General features: G+C 40.8%; 4 protein-coding genes across 6 annotated transcripts; 2 read left to right on the top strand and 2 right to left on the bottom strand.

Annotated features, from left to right (window-relative positions):
• Positions 1 to 379: 379 nt before the first annotated feature.
• On the top strand, positions 380 to 10,894 carry sympk (symplekin). Of its 2 annotated transcripts, XM_051405038.1 has the most exons (27): positions 380 to 545; positions 1,713 to 1,822; positions 2,352 to 2,417; positions 2,569 to 2,622; positions 2,767 to 2,840; positions 2,944 to 3,070; positions 3,199 to 3,448; positions 3,569 to 3,739; positions 3,905 to 4,144; positions 4,389 to 4,540; positions 4,627 to 4,777; positions 5,048 to 5,273; positions 5,375 to 5,525; positions 5,606 to 5,841; positions 5,981 to 6,062; positions 6,140 to 6,253; positions 6,363 to 6,510; positions 6,750 to 6,910; positions 7,447 to 7,555; positions 7,688 to 7,788; positions 7,880 to 7,970; positions 8,554 to 8,655; positions 9,161 to 9,348; positions 9,531 to 9,707; positions 9,806 to 9,895; positions 10,013 to 10,183; positions 10,524 to 10,894. In XM_051405038.1, exons 2-27 carry the CDS (start codon positions 1,763 to 1,765, stop codon positions 10,695 to 10,697), a joined length of 3,666 nt encoding a protein of 1,221 aa, XP_051260998.1. In that variant the 5' UTR covers positions 380 to 545; positions 1,713 to 1,762; the 3' UTR covers positions 10,698 to 10,894. The 2 variants fall into 2 exon arrangements, with proteins under 2 accessions (XP_051260998.1, XP_051260999.1); XM_051405039.1 differs by lacking the exon at positions 380 to 545 and having other exon boundaries at positions 1,293 to 1,822.
• A 517-nt stretch (positions 10,895 to 11,411) lies between these two features.
• zgc:136439 (uncharacterized protein LOC678627 homolog) lies at positions 11,412 to 14,561 on the top strand. Of its 2 annotated transcripts, none has more exons than XM_051404519.1 (8): positions 11,412 to 11,749; positions 12,281 to 12,370; positions 12,853 to 12,932; positions 13,025 to 13,140; positions 13,226 to 13,323; positions 13,779 to 13,847; positions 13,948 to 14,006; positions 14,244 to 14,561. In XM_051404519.1, exons 1-8 carry the CDS (start codon positions 11,558 to 11,560, stop codon positions 14,362 to 14,364), a joined length of 825 nt encoding a protein of 274 aa, XP_051260479.1. In that variant the 5' UTR covers positions 11,412 to 11,557; the 3' UTR covers positions 14,365 to 14,561. The 2 variants fall into 2 exon arrangements, with proteins under 2 accessions (XP_051260479.1, XP_051260482.1); XM_051404522.1 differs by having other exon boundaries at positions 11,412 to 11,701.
• On the bottom strand, positions 14,352 to 17,302 carry asnsd1 (asparagine synthetase domain containing 1). The gene is made up of 3 exons (XM_051404518.1): positions 15,902 to 17,302; positions 15,157 to 15,338; positions 14,352 to 14,816 (listed from the first exon to the last, which is right to left on the bottom strand). Exons 1-3 carry the CDS (start codon positions 17,300 to 17,302, stop codon positions 14,570 to 14,572), a joined length of 1,830 nt encoding a protein of 609 aa, XP_051260478.1. The 3' UTR covers positions 14,352 to 14,569.
• On the bottom strand, positions 17,214 to 18,701 carry LOC127365938 (ASNSD1 upstream open reading frame protein). The gene is made up of 4 exons (XM_051404523.1): positions 18,532 to 18,701; positions 18,353 to 18,406; positions 17,504 to 17,579; positions 17,214 to 17,363 (listed from the first exon to the last, which is right to left on the bottom strand). The coding sequence occupies exons 1-4, from the start codon at positions 18,589 to 18,591 to the stop codon at positions 17,323 to 17,325; spliced, it is 231 nt and encodes a 76-aa protein (XP_051260483.1). The 5' UTR covers positions 18,592 to 18,701; the 3' UTR covers positions 17,214 to 17,322.
• Between the last annotated feature and the right edge of the window lie 5,998 nt (positions 18,702 to 24,699).

The following is a 24,699-nucleotide window of genomic DNA, read 5'->3' on the forward strand; positions in this document are numbered from 1 at the left end:
ACCTTGAAGTCCTGAACAACACATGAGTTAATAGATTAATGGTTAATTGTCAGAGGGGAAGAAAACATTGAATTTGTTAAAAAACAAACATATATATATATATATATTAAATATGATTGATTGTTAATTAAAAACAAAAAAAACTATTATTTATTTAATTAATTATCCATTTTACACAAACTCCCTGCAGTTATTCTTACAACTATTTGGGTTCATTGTGCAGCTCATCAGTTGCTTTGTACTGTTATTGTTGCGCATTAAACATACATCCCGATACAACCCATTGATTAACGATACAACCCATTGATTATGTTGTGTCCGTCCACTGGCGGCAGGTCTCCGGGTGTCCAGCAGGTGGCAGCAGCCGCTGTTCTGCTTCCTTTACAACAGTAGAAGAAGAGCTTCACTGACAGAGGAGCGGAGTGGTTGAAGCTACTTTACATCTTTATATCTTTATATCTTTATATCTTTAAGTCTTTAAGTCTGGTCTCTTTCAATCTCTGGGCGCTTCGACGAGGTGGAAGAGGAAAGTGTGCATCGTTTCAGTAAGTGTTAGAAATCTGCCGTTATAACGTTAATGGTAAAAAACAGCTCGCAGGGTTAGCATGGCGGTTAGCATGGGGCTAGCGCGCCAGCCTGAGAACAAAGTGTGTTTTTATTGTCTTAAAGAGTTAAAGTTATTATTATTGTTATTGTTGTTGTTGTTGTTGTTATTGTTGTTATTATTGTTATTATTGTTATTGTTATTATTTGTCTTTAATTGGAGAAGAAGTGTCTAATAATTAATTATGTTTATGATCCGATAACTAGTTTAAATCTAATTTTACACTGATGAAATAATCTACTGTCTGTCTGTCTGTCTGTCTCTATCTATCTGTCTGTCTCTCTAACTGTCTTCTGTCTAACTGTCTGTCTGTCTGTGTCTCTCTCTAACTGTCTATCTGTCTATCTATCTGTCTGTCTGTCTGTCTGTCTGTCTCTCTATCTGTCTAACTAACTGTCTCTCTGTCTCTCTATCTAACTGTCTGTCTGTCTCTCTCTCTATCTAACTGTCTGTCTGTCTGTCTGTCTGTCTGTCTAACTGTCTATCTGTCTATCTATCTGTCTGTCTGTCTGTCTGTCTCTCTATCTGTCTCTCTGTCTCTCTATCTAACTGTCTATCTAACTGTCTCTCTCTCTCTCTATCTGTCTCTCTCTCTCTCTCTTTATCTATCTGTCTCTCTGTCTATCTGTCTATCTCTCTATCTCTGTCTCTCTGCCTGTCTGTCTCTCTGCCTGTCTGTCTATCTGTCTCTCTATCTCTCTGTCTGTCTGTCTCTCTATCTGTCTCTCTCTCTCTCTATCTGTCTCTCTCTCTCTGTCTGTCTGTCTCTCTATCTGTCTCTCTTTATCTATCTGTCTCTCTGCCTGTCTGTCTATCTATCTCTCTATCTGTCTGTCTGTCTGTCTCTCTATCTGTCTCTCTGTCTATCTGTCTGTCTCTCTATCTCTCTATCTGTCTGTCTCTCTATCTGTCTGTCTCTCTGCCTGTCTGTCTGTCTCTCTACCTGTCTGTCTATCTATCTCTCTATCTGTCTATCTGTCTGTCTCTCTACCTGTCTCTCTATCTCTCTATCTGTCTGTCTCTCTATCTGTCTGTCTCTCTGCCTGTCTGTCTATCTATCTCTCTATCTCTCTATCTGTCTGTCTCTCTGCCTGTCTGTCTGTCACAGGTGTCGCAGTGTTTCCCACCATGTTGTCTGCGTTGTGAGAGAGCAGCATTATGGATTCCTCCGAGGAGGGGGAGACCCCCCAGGTCATCGATATGACGACCAGTGAAAAGGTAAATCTTTTACATCGTAGTAATATATTTTATTAAATGAATCAAACAGAAGAAATACACCCTGTAATATTCTCTCAGCGTGTTGTAAGATCACTACTGCGCTGCCTTTTAAAATCCACTGTAGATTTCTTTAAAATATTAAATTGTTGTAGCTGAAGCAGAAACAGACAGTTCCCTCTACGAGTCCAGCTATCGTGTCCATGTAATGATTTTGTTTCTTCTCTGTTGACTAATAAACAACTGTAAGTTTAGTTTGCTTTATCGCGTGCTGGGGTTTGTGTTTTTTTTAAATAAACCTTGATTTATCTTTTTATATTTGTTAATGTTGCCTGTTGTAAATACACAGTGGCCGCTATGAAGCCGTGTCAAATGGTTTGTTCTTAAGATGATTAAAACAAGTGGAAACTGTCCACTTTATAATTAATATCAGTAATTGGAGTTCTTACACTTTCCATGTGCACAAAATGAACATCAGTACGATCAATACCTACACAAAGAAAAGTTAATTCAGTTTGCTTTTCCCTTCCAGGTGGTGGATCTTCTGAATCAGGCTGCCCTGATACCCACAGATGAGAAACTAGCAGTGCTCAAACAGGTTTGTAGTTTTTTTCTCTTTAAATCTGGATTTGATATCCAAAAAGAAATATCAAGTTTTGAAACTATATTATTACTATTACAACTATAATCCTATGAAGCATAAGTAGGTGTAGGACAATACTGAATCAGTTAATTTCTGTCATTTTCAGGTCCAGGAGCTCATCATAAACAAGGATCCTTCTCTTCTCGATAATTTCTTGGATGTAAGTAAACCTCCCCGCAGTTTTCACACAAGCTGTTTGAATGCATACGCTGTATTCAGTGTAAGATGGCACATTATATCGACACGGTAGCAAACTAAAACTTTGATTTCTAATTTGTTTTCCATTGGTTTGTCCATCCTGTAGGAGCTGATCGCCTTTCAGACTGACAAGTCCATCGAAGTGAGAAAATTTGTCATTGGCTTCATAGAGGAAGCATGGTGAGTTATTGGACAGATAAATCTTCCAGTCTTGTAAATGTAATGTTTGTGAGTGAAAATGTTTTGCAGCTTTCTCAAGGTTTTTCTCTTTTTTTTCCCCCAGTAAAAGGGACAATGAGCTTCTTCTCAGACTGATCGCCAATCTGAACATGTTGCTGAAGGATGATAGTGTGAACGTGGTGAAGAAAGCCATCCTGACACTCACCCAGCTCTACAAAGTTACTCTGCAGGTAAACACAGGCCTCACTTGGTGTGATTTAGCCCAAAGAGTATGTGCAGTAGATGACAAAATAAAGTCACTTCTACCAATATTTGTTGTGTTTTCACACCCTTTACTCTTCTGCCTCTTTGTTTCCAGTGGTTGGTGCGCTCTAAAGTAGTATCAGAGAGGCAGGAGGCATGCTGGGATCTGGTCACACAGATGAAAGGGGATGTTCTGGCCTTGCTGGACTCTGAAAACGACGGCGTTCGCACTCACGCCATCAAGTTCACAGAATCATTAATCATCAGTCTGTCGCCGCGAACGTCAGACTCAGACATCCCCAAGCGACAGGAGGGGGACATCAGCCTGGACAAAGTTCCCAAAGACCACTCGTACATTCGCTACGGTACAGATATTAGAATCCTGTTGTGAGGACTTAATGTCTTCATGTTTTCTTTTTAAATAATCCAGTCCATTAAAGCTCATCTTTTTAAAACCGATATCTTGATGCTGTTTGAATCGACAGACGTTCTGTGTGAGGAGGGAAAGACGGCACTGGAGAGGCTGCTGAAGTTCATGGTCCACCCGGCCATTTCCAGCATTAACCTCACCACAGCACTCGGCTCCCTGGCCACTATCGCCCGTCAGAGGCCAATGTTCATGTCAGAGGTGGTGCAGGCATATGAGACATTACATGGTGAGTGCTTCGGAGCCTGTGTTGTCATGTTCCCAATCACAAAGCACCATTTAAAACAAGGTTGTGTCGGCCTGATATTGATACGAAACAAATTGATAAATGCAGACTAAACAGATAAATGTGTTTATATGTTAAATTTTCTTCTGTACTCTTTCATCTTTTTAGCAAACCTGCCACCCACTCTGGCCAAATCTCAGGTCAGCAGCGTGCGAAAGAATCTGAAGCTGCACTTGGTGGCGGTCCTCAAGCATCCCTGCAGCCTGGAGTTCCAGGGTCAGATTAGCACTCTGCTGCTGGACCTGGGAATGCCCCAGAGTGAAATAACCCGCTCTACACCTGCACCGCGTGAGCAGCGCAAAAGGCCTCGCCATGAACAATACACAGAGGGGAAGAAGGTCAAGATGGGTGAGTAGTGAAAGCAGCCAGACATTAATGTACTGTCTATATAATGTAATATAATCAGCATAGAAGTATAAAAGGTTTGGTTTGAATTTGTGCCCTATCTCACAGATTCTCTCATTTACTGCTTTTGAAGCTGCTTTGTGTCATATATCTATCAGGGTGTTTAAATCAATCAACACCAAAATCTGTAAATCGAGTCAACCAAGCGTTGGACTGTATGTTTTACGTTTGTTCCTTTTGTGCTCAGAACCAGCTCTGATTGAAGACGATGAGGACAAAGAGGAGCCGGCCCCTCTCTCGGTCCCTAAACCAGCTGCTGTTCCAGTAGCTCAGTCTGCCATTGACCTCACAGCCGAGTTCCTGCACCCGCTGCTCAACCCCGAGAACGTAGCCAACCTGGTGAGCAGCGGTGGCTTTTTTCGTCTGTTTGCTTCTCCCCCCTTTAGGCCAGTGTGTTCAACTTATATCTCTGTCTGGTTATTTAGGTGCTCATCAGCATGGTGTATCTGCCTGACGTCATGCCAGCCTCCTTCCAGGCCACATACACACCTGTTGAGTCGGCAGGCACTGATGCTCAAATTAAGCATCTGGCCAGGCTGATGGCCACGCAGATGACTTCAGCTGGGATTGGTCCAGGTTAGTGACAAAGACATCCAGCATGTAAAAGACCTTAAACGTTGTGTTTTTCGTATGTTAATATATTTTCTCCTGGAAGGGGAGGGTGAAACGAGGGAGTTACACCACTAGATATCACTAAATCCTACACACTTGTCCTTGTTTTTGTAAAATGAAATGCTGGCTAAAATATAATTATCAGTCTGTTTTGGGGTTTGTTTTTTACTCTTAGTATCAGCCACAAAAAGCTGTATGTTGGTTTGGCTCTAATTTAAAAACACAATATCTCAGGACTCGAGCAGTGCAAAGCCAGAGAAGACGATGCATGCAAAGAGGAAGGCAACGAGGAGGACTCTGGTACTAAAGACCAGCTCATCAAGCGCAAAGTTCCAGCTGTGATGTTGGGACAGGCGATCTCCGTGGTGGGAGGATACACAGAGAAGGCTCCAACCCCAGACGTGGTTCCCACCACGGTCAAGAGGCTTCCTGAACCCATCCTTCCTACAGCACAAACGAAGTGAGCTCTGGCACTGACGCACAAGCATGGCAGATGTTTTGTAAGCTCCACCTTTGTGCAAGTCAGACTCACTTCCCTGCATTATTTTTGTTCTGCTACAGAATGACGGGGGCAAGTGGGAGAAAGAAAGTGTTTCGGTTGTCAGATGTCGTCCAGACTTTATCAGAGCCCCAGATTGAAACGTTAACCTCCAAAGCGGTCAAACGCATCCTGCATTCAGAGAAGGCGATTGCTCAAAGCGGCATGTCCCATGTAAGTAATCAACCCCGTTGTTAGTTTCTCATTTTCTTCATAACGTACGTTTAATCAGCACAACACAATCTGTGCGGCAGGTCAGAGTGAAGCTCCTCTCCAGGCTCGTGACGCAGTTCGAAGGGATGATGAAAGAAGACGTGCTGGAGTTTATTCTGGATGACATCAGGACGAGGAGTGACCTGGCCTTTTCTCTCCTCTACCAAGAGTACAACACTTACCTCAGCCAGCTGCCGGATGGGCTGCTGGACAGCTACGACCGCTGTCTCTACACTCTGCTGTCGGGCCTGCAGGAGAAACCCGAGCAGAGGGACGGGTGAGACAAATCACTCGCATATTCTCTTCTATAGCTCTTCTTTAAACATAGGGTTATACATGGTGTAGTAGTGGTTATGTGTTCTATAACCCGTTAGTAGAACTGGGTTACATTTTGTTCCACGTTCTGTTCCTGCCAGACTTTTCACCAAACTGGTCCTGGAGGCTCCCGTTATAACAGAGTCAGCGTTGGAAGTAATACGGCGTTACTGTGAGGACGAGGTAAGGGACGCGATAAAGACGCAGCCCCTCGTATCGAGCTAGACTGAACGGTTGTACTGATGGAACCTTTGTTTCAGTCTCGGGTGTATTTGGGCATGACGACTCTGAAGGAGCTCATCGTCAAGCGACCCTCGCGGCAGTTTCAGTACCTGCATGTTCTTCTGGATCTCAGCTCACATGAAAAAGAGAAGGTGATTACTGTCAACATTTCTTCATATTTTTAATAACATCTGTCTTTCGCAGTCTGCTGACCTGATTTGTCTTTTTTTTTCCTGTGGTTGTCATATGTTTTACGTTCAGGTGCGGTCCACAGCCTTGGCTTTCCTCAAGCGTATGTATGAGAGGGACCAGCTCAGGGACTACATTGAGAAGTTTGCCCTGAACTACATGCAGCTTCTGGTCCACCCCAACCCTCCGTCTCTGCTCTTTGGGGCCGACAAAGACACAGGTTTGGAATATGTGTGAAGCTGTCACTTTATCTCACATCAGGTCACACCAGCTTTACTTACACCACTGCTAATATCCCTCCAACTAGAAACCGCGTTGTGGAAGGAAGGGGGAAAAAAATCACATGAACTTTTCTTGTTTGAATTTTTCTAATATCAGTCAAAGAAACACAAACTTGCGTTGCAGCTTCCCCAGTCCACTCCTGTAACCTCTGTGTTGTTGGTGTGTTTGTTGAGACAGAGGTGGCTGCCCCCTGGACTGAAGAGACAGTGAGACAGTGTCTGTTCCTCTACCTGTCCCTGCTGCCTCTAAACCACCGGCTGGTTCACGAGCTGGCTTCCGTCTACACCGAGGCCATCGCTGACATCAAGCGCAGCGTGCTTCGAGCAATAGAGCAGCCTGTAAGTCTCTCCTCGCCCTGTTATTTATTGGTCTTTTGGAGCTTCTTAAAGAGTTCAGTTTGGAATAAATTGTTCATGTTATACGTCTGAGACAGTCCAGTCAGTTGATCAGTATTTCTGTATATCTAGGAGTTCCTACCAAGCAGTTTAAAGCTGTTTAGATGAAAACAGTTATGTTTAAACACTAAATAATTGTGCCAAGATGAGAACCAAAAACAGAAATTAACCCCAAAACACAAGGTCCTGTGGGTATAAGGAGAGGGACGTTGTCATCTGATAGCACGCCTTTATGCACGCCTGGAAAGCCTAGCATGACAAAATCCACTGAGTCTGGGCTGTCGGACTGTGTTTATCTATTTGTGTGTTTTTAGTTGGTTTGACCACAAGAGAAGGTAATTTAGAGCAAACAGTGCAACATCCTCTCTGTTGAGAAAACACACCTGTAGCTTCAAGCCTGTAATGTAAATAACTGCAGTTTCACAATGAACTCAATGAAGCTCCTCTTTCATTGTGATGTTTTTCGTCCATTGTTGTAGATCCGTGGGATGGGGATGAACTCTCCTGAGCTGCTGCTCTTGGTTGAAAACTGTCCTAAAGGAGCAGAGACTTTAGTTACTCGCTGTCTGCACATTTTGACAGATAAAGGTAAAAAGCCAATGCAACTGCACAATCACTATCCGTAAAGGAGGATTTAAACCAATCAATGCAATATGTAGCCAAACATCAAACAATACAATAAAATTTCAATGTAAAACAAGTCTTCTTTCCTCCCTTCAGTGCCTCCATCTCCAGAGCTGGTGGAGAGAGTGAGAGACCTTTACCACAAACGAGTGCCAGATGTTCGTTTCCTCATTCCAGTCATTAACGGCCTAGAAAAGGTAACGTGCAACCTGAATATCTCACTTAACGCTTTATATAATCATAATTCTTTATTTTAACTTACTGTTTCTGGTTGTTTTTCTGGTGTAGAATGAAGTCATCCAGGCTCTCCCCAAGCTCATCAAACTCAACCCGATTGTAGTGAAAGAGGTCTTCAACCGTCTGTTGGGCACTCAGCACAGTAAGAGTCACTTCTTCTCCTCGTGGATCTCATGTACATTTATACTATAATATACTATACTACGCTCACACTATACTATATTTGATATTCTGTTACTATACTATATCCCATACTATATTATACTGTACTATATTATGTTAATATGCTATACAGTTTTCAGTTTTATCATAATATATTTTATATTAACACAGACAAACACTAAGTATTATTACCTAATCATATTAATCTGCTCTTTAACTGCTCTTGTATAGCTTCTGTATTTACTTGTGTTCATATTTTGTTCTTATAGACCTCTAATTATTAAACTTTTATCTGTAGTAACTGAATTCCCCCTCCAGGGGTCACTAACTGCTTCACATTAAGAACTCTTGTGGATGTCCTATCATTCTCACTTTTCTTTTCACATGAAGAACCCAGCTCACACATTTACACATTTTATCAAGACATAATATCATACATAACAATTTTAAAAGGATTCAATGATTCCCTTGTTTCTTATTTCTTTATATTCTGTTATATATGGTTTTATTTGAACTAACTTTCAGGTGAAGGACTCTGATGTATTCTCACTGTTGTCTTTCAGGTGAGGGAAGTTCAACTGTGTCCCCTCTCACCCCAGGAGACCTGCTAATTGCCTTACACAACATAGACTCAACCAAATGTGATATGAAGTCTATCATAAAAGGTCGGTGCCAAAACCCTAAAACATGAATGTTTATTTAGCACATTTGTGGTTTTTGTTTAGTGTTTCTGAACAGTGGTTGGTGCTTCAATATGTTGTTATTCTAATCTGTTTCTCCTTTTTTCCTTTATATTCACACCATCACTGACAGGTTTTAGAGTTTAATTCCAGCAACAACCCCCAAATAGTTAAATTTTATGCAGGGTAACCATTAAATGGACCTTGGAATTAGCTAAAACATTACTGGCTTAAACAAGTTTAAATAGATAGTATAGTAAATGTAATGCCAATGCGGTTTCTAGATATTGAGACACAATATAGTGTAGGTAAATATAATACGTTGGTTTTCAGTTCCTCTCAGATGGATCTTTATTGTAAACTGTATATTGGGTTTGGGTCTGTAACATGTAATTGTTAATTATGAAATAATATTTGGCACAGAGTTGATCAGTCTCTGTCGCATATGTTCGACAGCTGGTAATGAAACTGCTCTGTGTCTGTACTACAGCGACCAACCTGTGCTTCGGGGAGAAGAACGTGTACACGTCGGAGGTTTTGGCGGTGGTGATGCAGCAGCTGATGGAGCAGAGTCCCCTCCCCATACTGCTCATGCGTACCGTCATCCAGTCCCTCACCATGTATCCCCGACTGGGAGGCTTCGTCATGAACATCCTGTCCCGCCTCATCGTCAAGCAGGTCTGCACCAAACTCCAGCCAAATATTCACCGTTTCTACAGTCGTTAATATCCACGAATTGTGTTTATGTATTTTTATCCTGTTAAATATTGACACCAACATCACTCGACATCACTTTGTCTTATAAAAATCGTTCACCATTTTTGCTGTCTAACATTGGTTGTTGTGTTTTTGTCCTGTAGGTGTGGAAGTATCCCAAGGTGTGGGAGGGATTTGTGAAGTGCTGCCAGAGGACGAAGCCTCAGTCGTTCAGCGTTCTCCTACAGCTGCCGCCCGCACAGCTGACCAGCGTGTTCGAACGCTGCCCGGAGATGAGAGAGCCTCTTCTACAGCACGTCCACTCCTTCACACCTCATCAGGTAAAGGGACCTCTTCCAAGTTTACCGAACAATCAAAACAATTCTACTCCTCTTAGGATTCCTTATGTATGAACTGCCTCTGTGTTTCTGTGCAACAGCAAGCTCACATACCGGCCTCCATCATGGCAGTCCTGGAAGCAGATAAAAAACCAGAACCAAAACCTGTGGAGCCTGACGTGGAGAAAGAGGTAACTTATAAAGACATAAACATGATTCATGAGGCCTGAAGCACGTGTTTCCTGCCATATATGGACATCCTTGAGTGACCGTTTACCATCCTCTTTTTTTTTTTTTCCATCATACAGATGGAACCAGCTACTGCCACGGGTGAAGAAGAGGCTCCTAATGCTGCACTAGAAGAGTCCGAGACACCCGCTCAGGAACATCCAGGCGACATAAAAGATGACGAAGAACCAATGGAGCAAGAAGAGTCTGATCCTGTGATACAGGAGGAAACTGCTGACACGGTTTCCCAGGTGAGATCAAGTTCCAATCAATTGCATTAAGTTACACCAATTAGACCTTTCTATCTGTACTTGCATGTTAAATGTGTATGGCTCAGTAACCTACACTTGTCATGGAAATCTGGTACAGGAGGAAAATGTCATTTAAAGTCTGAAGTTCTGTTTATTAAATAGTTTACATGCATTCATTTAGATGCTAAAAAATATACAGGATGGCAAAATATGTAAGGTTGAATTCTTTTTAGACCAGATTTTTGGATTTATATGCAACATAATCAACAAAAAACTACTCTATGCTGCCCCTATTTATCTATTTTATTAGCCTTTTACGCTAATTTGTGTTCCTCTTCAGGTGGACTTGACGAGAGAAGAGGAGACGCCACCACCATCATCTCAACCCGAGCCAGCCGAGGAACCGATGGAGGAATCTCAGCCTGAACCTTCAGACCTCCAGGAGCCAGAGAAAGATGTTGAAGCTGACGTCACAGGACCGGAGGCTGGAAGCAGCAGCGACGACGTAGAATGACAAAAGCACTCAAAATAAATGGACATTTCTCTCCTCTGCCCCACAGATGTTTAGGATTTCTTGTCAAGAAATATCTTTGTTCTTTTTGTATTTGTAGAAAACTGATTTTTGAGGGGGGAAAAAATCAAGGTAACTGTGTGTATGAATGATGTACGTTCATGTCATAATGCGTTGGCAAATAAATGAAGAAAACCCTTTTTTACTGTCTGCTTCAGTTCTGTTTGGTCCGCTTTGGTTTGGCATGAGATAACAGTGTTTGGCTTTGACTTTCAGGTTGTGGTCAGTAGTGTGGGTGCGGCATGTTTTACAGAAAATGTCAATATTTAAAAAATAATTGTGGAAGAACAACTGGACACGCTCAAAATATGTGTGTTAGGGTCCATCTGTCACCTGCAAGTGTATGTATATTATTTTTTACATTTTATTAAGTTAATTGAGTTATTATTAATGAGTTAAATACAATAAGTTTGCATACATATGTACAGAATTTAAATTTTGTGGGTCACATTGAGATCAGATAAAAAAAATAACCTTTGATTTTAACTGTATTGGACCAATATTTATGTTCATACACTCAATACTCCTGCTAAATGTGCCTGAACACCTTTTTATTGACCAGCTGCTTTAATTAAGATAATAAAAACGTTCTTTCCTCGACAATCACCGGAAGAAGCCCTACTTTTACTTTGAAAATTACAACTGGAAGCGCTCAGTTCTCGCGAGATGAGTGTGACCTGGTGTATTTCTCAACTTTCCACCATTCTCGGTGCTTTATAACTTTTTTTTTTTACTCTGCGAGCAACCGACCAGCTCACACCGATAACACCAGTGAGCGGCGTTTCTCCCGGTGCAGAGGTTAAATGAAAGCCGTAATTCTCGCCGCCGGGTACGGAACCAGGCTCCAGAGGGATGTGGTGGCCGACAGCAGCGGGAAATTCGCTCACCTGGCCGGCGTCGCCAAGCCGCTGCTGCCCGTGGGACGGTGCTCGTTGATCTCCCACTGGGTGCGTTCACTGACCGCCTCTGGCTGTGTGGACTGCATCTATGTGGTTGTAAGTTGTTAGTGTGCACATTTATAACAGCTATGCATTGAAACAAAAGTATAAAGCAGTTAAAATGTAACTGCATGACTTTATTGATTATACTGCATCAATAATAATAATAATGATCATTTAATGTGTGATAGAAACATGACACAATAAAAGGAGCCAGTCTACATTATGAGTACATTTTGCATACATTTTTGTCAACTATTAAATTTCAACTACTGATAATCATTTGGAGTTATTTTTTTAAAGAAATAATGTCCAGCTTGTCTGATTTCAGTTTCTCAAAAGTGAAATGTTCTTGTTTCTTTAGTCCTCTATGACAGTAAATAAAATATCTATGGGTTTGTGGATAAAACAAGACATTTGAGGGAAACAGTAATCAACATTTTCTGACATTTTATGGACCAAACAACTAATCGATTAACTGAGAAAACCATCGACAGAGTAATCGATAATGGGACTAATTGTTAGTTGCTTCCCTGATCCCTGATATAAAGGTATAAACCTCTCTTTCCTCTGCTCTCCTCTGCACAGACTAACGCTCTTTATCACGCTGCTTTTGAGGAGTGGGCATCACATTTCACTAACGTCAAGATTCTCAACGATCAGACGAGAAGCAACGAGGTAAATACATCTTTACAATGATTGTTTTTAGACCATCCTCTGGCTCAGTAACCAAGGTTCAAGTCCCACGTTGCAGGCATGTGCTGAACAAGTCAGTCAGGCTTCCTGCAGGTCTCAACTGGTCAAATGTAAGACTTTTAAAGACCAGTATGAATGCAGTTTAAAACTATTTTACGTCCATATTGGGGAAGAAAGTGCAAAGGTTGGATCCATGTTGGTGCTGTTTAAGAGTTGTTACAGCATGATCAATACAAATGTTTCCCCAAAAAACACATTTAAAAGACTGAAAACATTCAATTCATACAAGTAACATTATCTTTTCTAACATTTTTAAGGCCTGAAATTCAGATTATAGGATTTTAAGACTTTCTAAGAGAAGATTTCTTCTCCCATGTTTGAGAATGGATTTAGGTTTCTTTAGACCAACATATTCTCTTCCAGGATTAAACCTCTAAATCAAGCTCACGCTCTTATTCCACCAGGGCCGTCTTGGTGCTGTGGCCTGCCTGCAACTTGCAGTGAAGCACTTCAAGATAGAAGACCACGTCTTGGTAATAGGGGGGTAAGTTTAATGAGATATATGCAGAGTTGTGGGTTACAGCTGTGAAATTAAGGCCTGTCAAACTGATGCATCTCCCTTTCCATTCCCCGCAGTGACACCCTCTTCAAAGAAGATTTTAGCCTCACTAAAGTGAAAGAGAGGTTTTCTGACCTGCAGGCAACATGTGAGGACAGCTGTCTGGTGCTCTCCTACCAGTGCAAGGAGGAGGGTGAGTTGTTAAGGCTGATGGGAAGGGAATTAATCTACTGGTTTGGCCTCATGCTCACAATTAGTTCTGTGTTGTGTCTGTACAGAAACCCGTAAATACGGGATATTGGAAGTAGACGGTGACCTTCGCGTCCTCTGTATGAAGGAGAAACCTCTTCCTTCTGAGACAAAGTCGAGGAGAGCAGTAAGTTCCCCACTAACACTGAACAAAGCCTGCCAATAATGTCCAATAGAGCCTGTCTATGTGGATACAAAAGATCTGACAAAACACCTGAAAACTCTTACTTTTACTCTCGAGAACAGCAGCTGGGAATAGAGAAATCTATATATATATTACTGATTTCCACCTCTAGTTAACAAATGGACCTCATAGATATAGCATCATTTCATATGATGATCCTAAAACTCTGACTGCACTGTTTGTTGAGAAGTGAACACACCACATCCACATTGACATCAAGGAACCTGCATCAATCTACTAATAAATACCTTCAACTTGATAGTGTGAGAAAGAACAGACCTGAGATTAAAGTGAAGTGAGCATCCTCTAAAAATACCTGTGATTTATATAAACATGTGAAGGTTACAACACGTACACTGTACGTTATTTACACTCACACTAATGTTGTTGTCTTTCAGTGTCCCTGTTTCTATGTGTTTCCGAAGAAAAGCCTCCAACTGTTGGATGCATTCATTGAGGAGAAGAAGGTACATTTATTTACTGATCAAACATCCCTCATGTGATGTCAATTAAGACTAAATTATATATTTTTATTTCACTGTTATGCACAACTTTTTATTTCCACAGGAGGCTCCTATTGATGAGAAAGACGCCCCAGGAAACTTTGTGTCGTGGCTCATTCCAAGGTAATTTCTGCTGGGAGTCAGGGGTCCAGGTTTTACTCAGCAACGTTATCCAGATACTTTTGTAATCCTGCTTTGTGACAGTAAGCGGGTCTTCTTTTCCATTTGATTTGAATCTATACAATACTCTTTATACATGTAAATATATGTGGATACTCTGGTAAAATTAATCCACATTTTACATCTATTTGTTAGTGTGTTTCTCAATAAATGACTCTGTTGTTGTTTTGTGTCTTTCAGGAAGCCAGTTTACGTTCATCAGATTACTGGCCGTTTCGATGTTGGAAACCTGCCTTCATATATTGAATGTGACCGTTACTTCAGAGAAAAACTTCAAGATGTCGAGTCTTACATGGTTTAGACAAACACCACATTTATTGTGCCACATTAAAAAAGTATCCAGGACAGAAGAAAAACAATCAAATGTGAAATCTTGGCCAATTTCAAGAATCTTTAACAGTAAATCAAGAATTTAAAATGTAAATATGTCTTTAAATATGAACTGTATGTAATTTTATTTTGAAACTTTTCTATTAAAATTATACATTATACACCCAATGAGTCGTCTACCCAGTGAGGAGTCTTGTGCATTTGTCAGAGGCCTTTTCACGTCTGTCCTCCATCTTTGCGATGCGGGAGCCGAACTGCATGGCTCTCTTGGGCAGGACGGCTGATTGTCCGAGGCCCAGCTGCTTCGCCGCCAGTCTCAGGAGGAGTTTCTCCCCGACGCCGCGAGGAAGCGACAGATCTGCCTTCTCCCACACCGGCAGAGAATTCAAGTAGTTCACCACGTCCTCATCCAAGTAGGGAAATCTGCAGATACCGGAGTAATACTCGTCAGATACTACGAACCGAACAATGGAGGTGAACGGAATCTCATCTGCAGAGCTCACAGCACTGAACTTTTTGATTTAAACACATATTTATATATATGTGGATATTCTACAGAACACACAACAACAAACCTGAGACAAGGTCCAATCAGGGACAGTAAGTAAAATAACCTGTGTGAGTGAACCATGAAAGGCCTTAAAGCTACAGCAGGTAACTTATAAGAATAACTTTTTGTTGTATTTACTGAAACTCAGTTCACATGTCCAGATATCACATCATGTAGTAACATTTACACTAGTAAACAGATAACCACACTTGCCTCGCCTCTTTCCCATGGTCCCCTATCACTCGGTCATCTCTGCCCAAATTCCTGGAAGAGATCCTGCCCAGCTCCATGGCCAGTTCCTGGATCAGTCCCTCGTATCCTGACATCTTAAATCGCACTCTGTGTCTGGAGTAACCGGCGAGCTGCTCGTCTGCTCCGATTCCCGTCAGAATCACCTGCAGTCACCAAGCAGCAGCACAGAAAAAGCAGGTCAATGTGGCTGTGGAGGATTGTGAAACATCTCTGCAATGCAATTTATTTTTGGTTTTATTAACAGTAAGAAAAATAAGCATCAATTATTTCCCTACTGTTTATCCCTCAGCTCACATGCTATTAGGGTTGCAACAAACTAAAAGTTAACAAATTATCGATTCAATTGTCAATTTATCAATGAGTTGTCTGGTGAAAAACGTTGATCAATGTTTCCCAAAGCCCAACATGACGTCCTCAAGTGTCTTGTTTTGTCCACAACCCAAAGATATTCAGTTTACTGTCATAAAGGACTAAAGAAAACTGAAAATATTCACATTTGAGAAGCTGAAATCAGAATCGTTTTGAGACATTATTTTAGAAAAAAATGTCTCACAACGATTGTCTAAACGGTTAGCAGTTAATACTTGTCAATTAACACTGGCTCTAAATGTCAGTGTAAACAGCCCAGTTCAACCCCTCTGCACTGGTAATAAGTTCAACTGAGCTCAGAAGCCTTTGTCCCTGGGGTCTGATGTTTGCACTTCACCTTTGCCGACGACGTGAAGGGCCTCTGGTCTCTGTCCTCCGTGACGAACCCCGTCCCTCTTGCCGCGAACCACACAGCACATCCAATGCTGTCATCAAGCACAGTCTCCAGAGGATGCACCAGATGACAAATTCGCTCCTCGCGCATTTTCTGCAGCTCCTCCTGCGTCACGTTGATTTCAACAAAATTCCATCTTCTTTCAGGATTCAAGTCTTGTAATTCCTTGAGACCGGCTCTCCCAGTAATTCTGTCAGGGACATCAAAGGGGCTGGACGCTCGGGGGGCAGCTCCATCAGTCGTGGGATCTGTGGGCTTGTTTTTGTGCTTTCTGGGTTTCTTTGAAGACTCCTTCTGCTTCTTTGGCTCCTGTAGTTTAAAAGCTACATTGAGAAGATCTACTGGTTGATGAGCAGGTATGTGACGATCCGCTAAGGCAGCCAGGATCATTGAATCGATGCCTCCTGAAAAAAGTATAGCAACACCAGCCTGGTCATGAGCAGGAGGGGGACTGTCTTGTACCCTGAAAGGTAGAGACTGAACCCGTCTCCTCACCGCCTCACTGAGGACATCAATAAGACGGCTCACCTCGTCGGTTTCCTCTTTGCCAGCGAGCAGCTGCTCCAGATCCTTAACACATGAGTCTGGAGGAATGTCTTTCTCATTTAATGACTCTGGGATGGATGTATTAAGGGGGCACACAGGTGAACGGAGTACGAGGCCCGACTGGTTCATCACAGCGGTGCATCCACCGGGGGCAGACTCCAATATAGTTTCACTGCGACTCGAAAGATCATTTCCCCCGTGAGCCCAAGGATAAACCTCAAACGTCACAGAGCCGGCTCCCGTGGCTGCCTTCAGGTCAATCCTGTACACACCGACAGCTGGGACCTCCTGCCAAGCAGACTGCTCAGGTCCAGAACTGTAGGCTGCCACCGAAGTCAGGGTCAAGGTGTTGACGTCCGCATCAAATTTCCACAACAAACTCCGCCTGCCAAAAAAGTCTCTGCCAAACCAGAGGTAGTCTCCAGCCTTCTGGTAGTAAACAAACCCCCACGGTCCCCGTATGGCGGACAGGACGGACAGAATCTCCGAAGGGCTGTTGCAGGACGACAGCCGCTGAGAGACGACAGCAGTGTCATTTTCCTCCGGCCTCACAGGGAGACCCCCAAAAATCTCCCCGTTCCACTCCAGGACATTCCCGGTGTTGTCTTGAACTGGCTGAGGGGTAAGAAGACCTCTCATGTGGAGAACGTGGGCAGAGAATAAACACTGATAGCAGGGACCTTTAACTGTGAGATCCTGGCTCAGGTTGGGCCCTCGTCTCTTCAAATGTTCACGAACTGTTTTGTCCCACTCAAACTGAGAGGACGGCAGACTCAACAGACAAAAGATGCCACACATTGTTGGGATGAAGCTCGGTCTTACATATCCTGCAGGTCCTTTTTCATGTTATCCAGTTCCTCTGGAGACAGACGATATCACACAAGACGCTGTGTTATCACATTTAATTTGTGCAGTTACAGTTATTATTTAATGAGAGACAAATATATGCTAGTTTATCCATTAACATTATATTTATTCATGTTTACAGCTTCAGCTTACTTTTGCATGAACCCAGAGTCTGACTTCTGTCTGCTAGGAAGAAGATGTTACTGTTCCTCTGCTGGATGTAGACTTTCTGGAGAAACAAATGTGGATTAATACATACACAAATAGTAAAATTAGTAAAAAATAAAAGATGTTCCTTTTATTTTTATTGCCTTTTTAACACAGGAGCAGTTAAAGTGGGCTGCTGTGGTAACGATGAATAAATAATAATACGGAATAAAAAAATCTATTTTATTTCTTCAACATTATTTATTGTAGGAAATGTTTTTGAATTATAAAAGGCAGAGCAAAAATATCAGGTATAAATAAATGGCAGATCCTGACAATATCAAAAACTTGGTATTAACCTTGAACTGATGTACAAGTGATTTGTTTCTGTATCACAATTACATATAGTAGCCTATTTCACATGTATGTGCATTAGGGCTGCACAATTAATTAAAATATCATAGAAATCACAATATGGCCAAGTGCAATATGCAAATCTCAAGAGCTGTAATGATTTAACGAAAAGGTGAAATGTGTCACAAACAGCATTATAATGAAGTATTGTAGAGCTGCAGAGGTGCTGCAGTTTGGTACAGACCCCCAAAAATGCCACATAATCATGATTTTAATCTGTTTTCTTTTAATGAAAATTCAATTTGTGGTGCACAAATGATGCATGTGTATGTACACTGTGTCTGTGCCCTGCAGTGGAAATACACCTGTTGTAAACTGAAGAGTTGTGTTTTCTAATGCAGATTATTCTTGCTTTTAGTTTCTGTGTTTAAGAACTGTATGAAACTATAAATAAATAAATAAATAAATAAATAAATAAATGTTTCCTTTCACTCTACTCACCCTGTTTTTCTTCAGATTGGAGAGCTCGTCCACTACAACCTTCTGCTCCTTAATCTGAAAGTCAACAACACGAATTAATGGAGAATTATTCAGCAAACAACTGAGAGTCCGTACATTTAATCCTCACCGTTTATTTACACCTAACATTAAGATCCTGTATGTTTACCAGCTGACGTTACCTTCCTGTTCAGTTCCTCCTTCAGTGCAGATTGTCCCTCAAGATTATCGGCCGAAGACATTCTGCAGGGAGGAAACGCAAAAGACTGTTTAAGAGTTTATATTAAAGACATTAAAGGTGGAAGGCTGTCTAACCTCAGTGTAAACACATGTTCAGCTGCTTTAAAAGCGTTTCCGGGTGCAGAAGTCTTTACTGCCCCCTGCAGGTGGGCGGCTGACACGTGTTTACTCTTATTAGAGAGTCTCCATGTACAATTATTGGATTTAAATATATATATATATGTTTGAAGAGCTAAAGGCACCACTTTAAGACAAATTAACTTTTAATTGTATTTATTTAGATCGTTTAGTTAAGCAAAAATAGCAGTAACACACTCATCACAAAATGTAAAGTAAAAGTATGTATTGTATTGTAAAAGTATTATCAGCAAAATTCAGTTACAGTATTAAAAGTAAAACTCATTGTGCAGTAAAATGGTTCCTGCCAGTGTTTTATTATTATATACTATGTTTTTTTAATTAATATTACTGCTGTATTAATGTATAAGTTGCATTTTATTGCTGTAGATGTTTCATTTTTTGCTCATTTTAGTAGTTTAATCTACAGCAATGCATCATATTCTGTCAAATCCACGTATCCCGTGAGAACCATCTTTCTCTAAAAAAAAAAGTCAGCTTTTCATGAGTTTGGAAAAAACAGCCCTGTTTGTGACGATGCATTTTCCAGCTAATCCAACAGGGGGTTTTAGAGCGTTTGTTTAGCTTAAGAAGTAGGAGAAGTTTCTCAACCCATAAAGGAGCACTTAATCCTTCAGTTTATCACAAACATTCAGACATACCGTTGGTATTTCTGTGCTGCCTTTCTTGTTACTTAACAGCCAACACATCTAAAAAAACATTCATTAATTCACATTAATTTATTATTTTTTTGTGCCTGTTAAATCCTGTTCAAAGTCACAAGAGATTGATGGATGCTATCCAAGAATGCACTGGGCAAGAGACAGGGTACGCCGTTGGACAGATCACTAGTCTATAATCACAGGGCTAACACACACTATACAGACAGACTCACACATATTTACTACACACAAGACCTGCATGTCTTATGCTGAGGTGGAAACACACGAGGACCTTCCTGTTGTGGCCGTGCTTACACACATCAAGTCTCCAGTAAATAAAACACTTGGCTTGTTCCAGTCAGTTCAAGTCAGTCCCAGTGTTTCCAGCACAGAAGGTGGAAAATTGACTCAGATGATGAGCGAAATATGAAGGAAATTAACCCTCTTGTGGTCACTGAAGTATCACAAGGTTCTGCATATAGGAACAAAAATCTGTAATGAACTGCAGAGACGTAATTAGAGTTTTTTCCACTGGCTATATTGTTTTTAGCATGTGTTCTGTGGGAATGCCCTGCAGACCTTTGGTCAGTATAAAGATCCTGATGTTCCTAAATGCCCCATGTTGTGTACTAGGTGACACAACAGATTGAGAGAACATTGGGTTGTATTGCTGCTAAATGGGAAATTTCATCTTGAGCAGCTGGTTGGAGGAGTTTAATAAGAGTGGAAAGAGCTGCTGCTGCCACATTAAGCCACCTTTATTGGGGCCTAGAGGGATTGTGGGTCACATTTGAACTCCTTCCTGGATTCTGCATTGTGGTGTGTGATGTGTTGAACAGCAGCAGGAAGGTCTTCAGAGATCTCTTTTCTCTTGCAATTTGATGGTAAAAAAAAGCCTAAAAACATCACAATTTCTGGGCCGCAACAATACCCCCCATAAAAGCTTCTGAAATCCTGGCGCAACCTCCCAGTGACATATCGTTCTTGACCTGACAGGCAGCGGTCAACAGCCGGCAAAGAGGAATTACCCTGGATGACACAAATGTTGATCTTGCTCCAGCAGTCGGTCAAGCACCTTTCGAACCTGCAGCGTTACTGACAAACACACCTGTCTGAGGTCTCATGTTGGTTCGTTGCCTACTGGGCTGCACTGTTATATTGATCTGAAACAGCTGTTAGATGTTTACCGTTTCATTCCCTGAAAAAGCAAGGGCTGTCATTTTGGGAAAGGTGGCCAGACAGTGACCTTCGATGTTTATCGTTCTCTGGTGGATCTGTCAGGCACAAAGTCTTAGGCCCTCGGTCAGCAGCAGATACCCAGAGAGACAATAAGACCACAACACTGTTATGTTCCAAAAATGGGTATAAAGGTAATAATTATAATCATTGTTCCTGGTGTCCTTTGGTCACTGAGATGGTTGGTATTGGTGGCTGGATTTTGGGAGACCTCAAGCTTCAGTTCTTCCAGCTAAATATCAATAAATAACTGAACCAGGGAGCTGTACTGTAATACCTTTTAGCTCTAATGCAACAAGGTCCAAGAGCTCAGCACAAGAAAAAGAACAGAATCCCTGTGTGAAGAATGGATGAATAATCTGATCCAGCCTCACATACACCGTCCTTCAGGTGAGATTTCACATCTTCCCTCCACCTCTATTCCTTCTTTAGCTGTGGCTTGTGAGTGTCAGACAACGTACGGCCGCAGGAGGCAAGTCATTCTCATATTTTTGTCCTGGAAGTACAAATTTAGCCGACGTAAACACAGGTTGTTGTTCCACCAGCAGGGCTGTAAAAGGATCTTGTCGATGGTGGGGGAGGGTGGGGGGGGGGCAGACATACCTGCAGGTCACATGGCCGCAAAATGACACAGCAGCCGTCTGACCGCTGATGACAGGTAACTGAGCCTGGCTGACACACCGGCCCACTAATAGTGTGGCTGGTAATCTGTTTGTACCAGCTCAATGCAGTGCAGACTTTCAAACGGCCGAGAGCTCTCTGTGTGATCCTTGAATAGATCACAAAAGGAAAGAAGCGCCTATTGTCATCACTTAGCTCAAAATATGTGCTTATGTTCCCTTGTTAGTGTCAGTTCTGCTCCCTCATGGGATGAGATGGCACATAGAAGGCCTACGTGTTGCTCTGGGTCAAAAGGAAACTAGTGCTTTGTGTTTTTAATCATCTACATGTGTAGAAATAGCAAGTTGCAGATGTATTAATACGTGTTTTCGCATATATTCAAAGTACTACATGCTAAAATATAGTGATAATGACTTCATTACAAAACAACCCAAAGAGCTGGTTGGCTGGAAAAGGTAGTTTTTGAAAATGTGATGAAGCTAGAAAGCTCTTTTTTGGGGTGTACGTAATTGAACTGATGTAACTAACGTACTTATGTTTCCTGAACCTAACCAAGTCGTTTTTAAACCAAACCAAAATGTCACCGTTGCACCTGTTTATTATTGTTACCATAACGACGACTGTCACCTTGTTTCATTTAAGAAAAAAAAAAAAACAATAACCTCCAGGGAGAGTGTGTATTTTCGAAAAAACTGGGAGTAGTGTTTTTGGTTCTGGGCCATCGGAACAATGAGCAGTCCTTATGGTTAGCCTAGCTTAGCATAAAGAATGGAAACAGGGGGAAACAGCTAGCCTGGCTCTGTCCGGAGGTTACATGTTATAGTTTGTTTGTTTAATCCATCCAAGACCAAAAACTCGGAGCAGTTCCTCGTATCACCAGGTTGGTAAAGAAACATTACATTATAATGACCAACTCACATCAGTGATGATTAATCTGAGGTTATAGAATATTTTAATATTAATACCATTTCTACCCCTGGAAAGTGGTTTGGACATTTTAAACAATACTTCAGAAACACCAGATTAGATTAGATTAGATTATCTGTTGGAATGCATTTTAGGAAATTAGGTTTACTAATCTTTTAGTTAATCTCCTCATACATCAATATATATATACATTTCGAGGCTAAAATGTTTCATATATTTGAATTTGAACACATGAAAAAGTAGCACAAGCTTCTTCACCCCGCCCGTTAAAAAGTAATTACTGCTTAAAAATAAAGGGGGATTGAGTTTTAAATCAAACTCACATTTCAGAGCATGTTGCAACAGAGTTGGATATCATAATAATACATGTTTATTGGATAAAAATGACTTCAATCAAAACCTCTCACAAAGAATCAAAAGGCTCTGCTTCAGCACACGTCATTTTTGTGGATTTGGCCAAAGTTTGGGATGTTTGTTTCTGGGTGTCTTTGTGCTTGAGGGAGATTAGGCCCCTGATGGAGCACATTTTTGTTGTCTTAACTCATCGCACTGTAGGGATGAGTTAAAAAACCCAGAATAGTCAATGGAAAGTTTACGCTGAGCCAGCTATTGTTTTGTCCTATAAACAATAGTTATCAGATCAGAACACTTTATCCGAGCGAGATATGAGTTCATGCATTCATCCCACAGTCACACTGGGGGTCCCGCTCTGCCTTTTATAGTCCACTGTGCATCCAGGTACAGTTAAAAGAGACGTATTAGCCACGTGCTCACTGAGCCCGTGTTTACTACTTTTTATGGATGTGGGCCCTCAGCCTGTAATTACACCTGTGATTCTCCTCTGTTGACATAGCTGGACAAATGCAAGTCATCTAAATGTGTGATTTGTACACATTTTTTTTTCTTTGTCTGCTGCCGAGCTCTATTGCAACAGGCTGCTTGGTAAACAGCTTCAGGTCAAGGCAATAACGGCAGCCAAAAATGTTCCAAACCTTCAACGTTAATTTGTGTCCAGTGGCATCAAATGCAAGTTCGGTTAATCATTAACTTCCAGCAGCAGCAGTCTCTTAACTCTCTTCTGTTGTTTGCTTCTTTCTGCCACTTAAATACCTCTCAGATGCAGTTTATATATGACAAGAAAGTCTAAAGCATGTAATTAAATTATACAGAGTTTAATTAGAGGCCTAATTTAAGAGTGAAGAGGACCTCATCGTTGTTACTGGCAACACCTATAATCCGTATTGATTTACAGGTAATAATTAGTGGAAAGTCACAAGTACATTAAACAGAATATAAAGTTACAGCTACATTAAATGCTACGTACACACTAATAGATCAGTAATAACATTCAGATGATATAATATATAATGTTGGGTGTTATATTTCTGCATTACAAGTACTTCTACTTTTGATACTCTCAGTATGTTTTCCCACCAAAACTTTTGAACTCTGGCTTCAGTAAGTTTTTGAATTCAGGACTTGTAATGGAGTATTTTTGTATCATGTTATGCTATTTTTTTCCCACTTTTCAACTGTATTTTGGAAGCAAATATTGTACTTTTTACTCTACTACATGTATTTTAAAGCTTTAGTTACTTTGCATAGTTAAATAAGTAATAAAAACTATAAATCCCCTGATATATTTTGATATATTATTATATATTAAGCTAAAAATAGCTCCAGCTGCACCATTAAAGTGATGTACACATTAATTAATATTATAATAATAAATGATTATTCATCTGCATAATGATTTTTAGAAGAAGATTTATTTGAAGTTTTAAGAGTTTGAATATTTTTACTTGTAACAGAGTATTTCTACCTTTACGTCTCCCTCCATTGTTTGCAGCGCACATCTTTAGTCAGGTATTGATCAGAGTTTTAAATCAGAATCAGAATAAGAAATACTTTATTGATCAGTTGCTCAACAAAGACATTGTAAGAAATAATAATAAGACCGTTAAAATAGGCTGCATGCATTAAATTACAATATATAACAACAATATATACAGAGAAAATAGAAATATAAAATAACTGTGTGTAAAAATATGTACATTATATTTGTGGTGGGCAGTAACTTATACTAAATACTTTCCCCAGTAACTAGTAGTGTAACTGATTACTAATAAATTTCAGTAATATTATTACAGTTACTCCTTCAAAAAATAATTAGTTATATATATATATTACAGTTTAGGGTTCAAGGGTTAAAGAAGGGTAGATTTGGTTTGCAGTAAGATTACAGAGAGAGAGATCAATAAAGATAATAATGCATAAATAAAATAACAAATAAATAAAGATAAATAAAGATAAAGAAGTGTAATAAATACATATCATTATTACACAATAGCACATTAATCATTAGTATTGTTATCGAACATTACCGTCACACGCGCGGGGTGTGCGTCACGCAGGTAAACAGGTAGATGTAAGAGAACAATGACACCTTTTTTTTCAGCTTTTCTATTATTTTAAGCGCGTTTTGTGTGTGTGTGTGTGTGTGTGTGTGTGCGGTGGGAGGACACAATGTAAATAGCGAGCGAGTCA

Source organism: Dicentrarchus labrax, unplaced genomic scaffold (assembly GCF_905237075.1).
Source record: "Dicentrarchus labrax unplaced genomic scaffold, dlabrax2021, whole genome shotgun sequence".
NCBI lineage: Eukaryota > Metazoa > Chordata > Actinopteri > Moronidae > Dicentrarchus > Dicentrarchus labrax.

Coding starts and splice junctions, on each gene's coding strand:
- sympk (XM_051405038.1), top strand. CDS start 1,763: ATGGATTCCTCCGAGGAGGGGGAGACCCCCCAGGTCATCGATATGACG. Junction 2,418..2,568: donor AACTAGCAGTGCTCAAACAG/GTTTGTAGTTTT, acceptor TGTCATTTTCAG/GTCCAGGAGCTCATCATAAA. Junction 9,896..10,012: donor AGCCTGACGTGGAGAAAGAG/GTAACTTATAAA, acceptor TCCATCATACAG/ATGGAACCAGCTACTGCCAC.
- zgc:136439 (XM_051404519.1), top strand. CDS start 11,558: ATGAAAGCCGTAATTCTCGCCGCCGGGTACGGAACCAGGCTCCAGAGG. Junction 11,750..12,280: donor TGGACTGCATCTATGTGGTT/GTAAGTTGTTAG, acceptor TCCTCTGCACAG/ACTAACGCTCTTTATCACGC. Junction 12,371..12,852: donor ATCAGACGAGAAGCAACGAG/GTAAATACATCT, acceptor TTATTCCACCAG/GGCCGTCTTGGTGCTGTGGC.
- asnsd1 (XM_051404518.1), bottom strand. CDS start 17,302: ATGTGTGGCATCTTTTGTCTGTTGAGTCTGCCGTCCTCTCAGTTTGAG. Junction 15,339..15,901: donor CCTTCACGTCGTCGGCAAAG/GTGAAGTGCAAA, acceptor TGGTGACTGCAG/GTGATTCTGACGGGAATCGG. Junction 14,817..15,156: donor GACCATGGGAAAGAGGCGAG/GCAAGTGTGGTT, acceptor CGGTATCTGCAG/ATTTCCCTACTTGGATGAGG.
- LOC127365938 (XM_051404523.1), bottom strand. CDS start 18,591: ATGTCTTCGGCCGATAATCTTGAGGGACAATCTGCACTGAAGGAGGAA. Junction 18,407..18,531: donor AGGAGGAACTGAACAGGAAG/GTAACGTCAGCT, acceptor GTTGACTTTCAG/ATTAAGGAGCAGAAGGTTGT. Junction 17,580..18,352: donor CCAATCTGAAGAAAAACAGG/GTGAGTAGAGTG, acceptor TTGTTTCTCCAG/AAAGTCTACATCCAGCAGAG.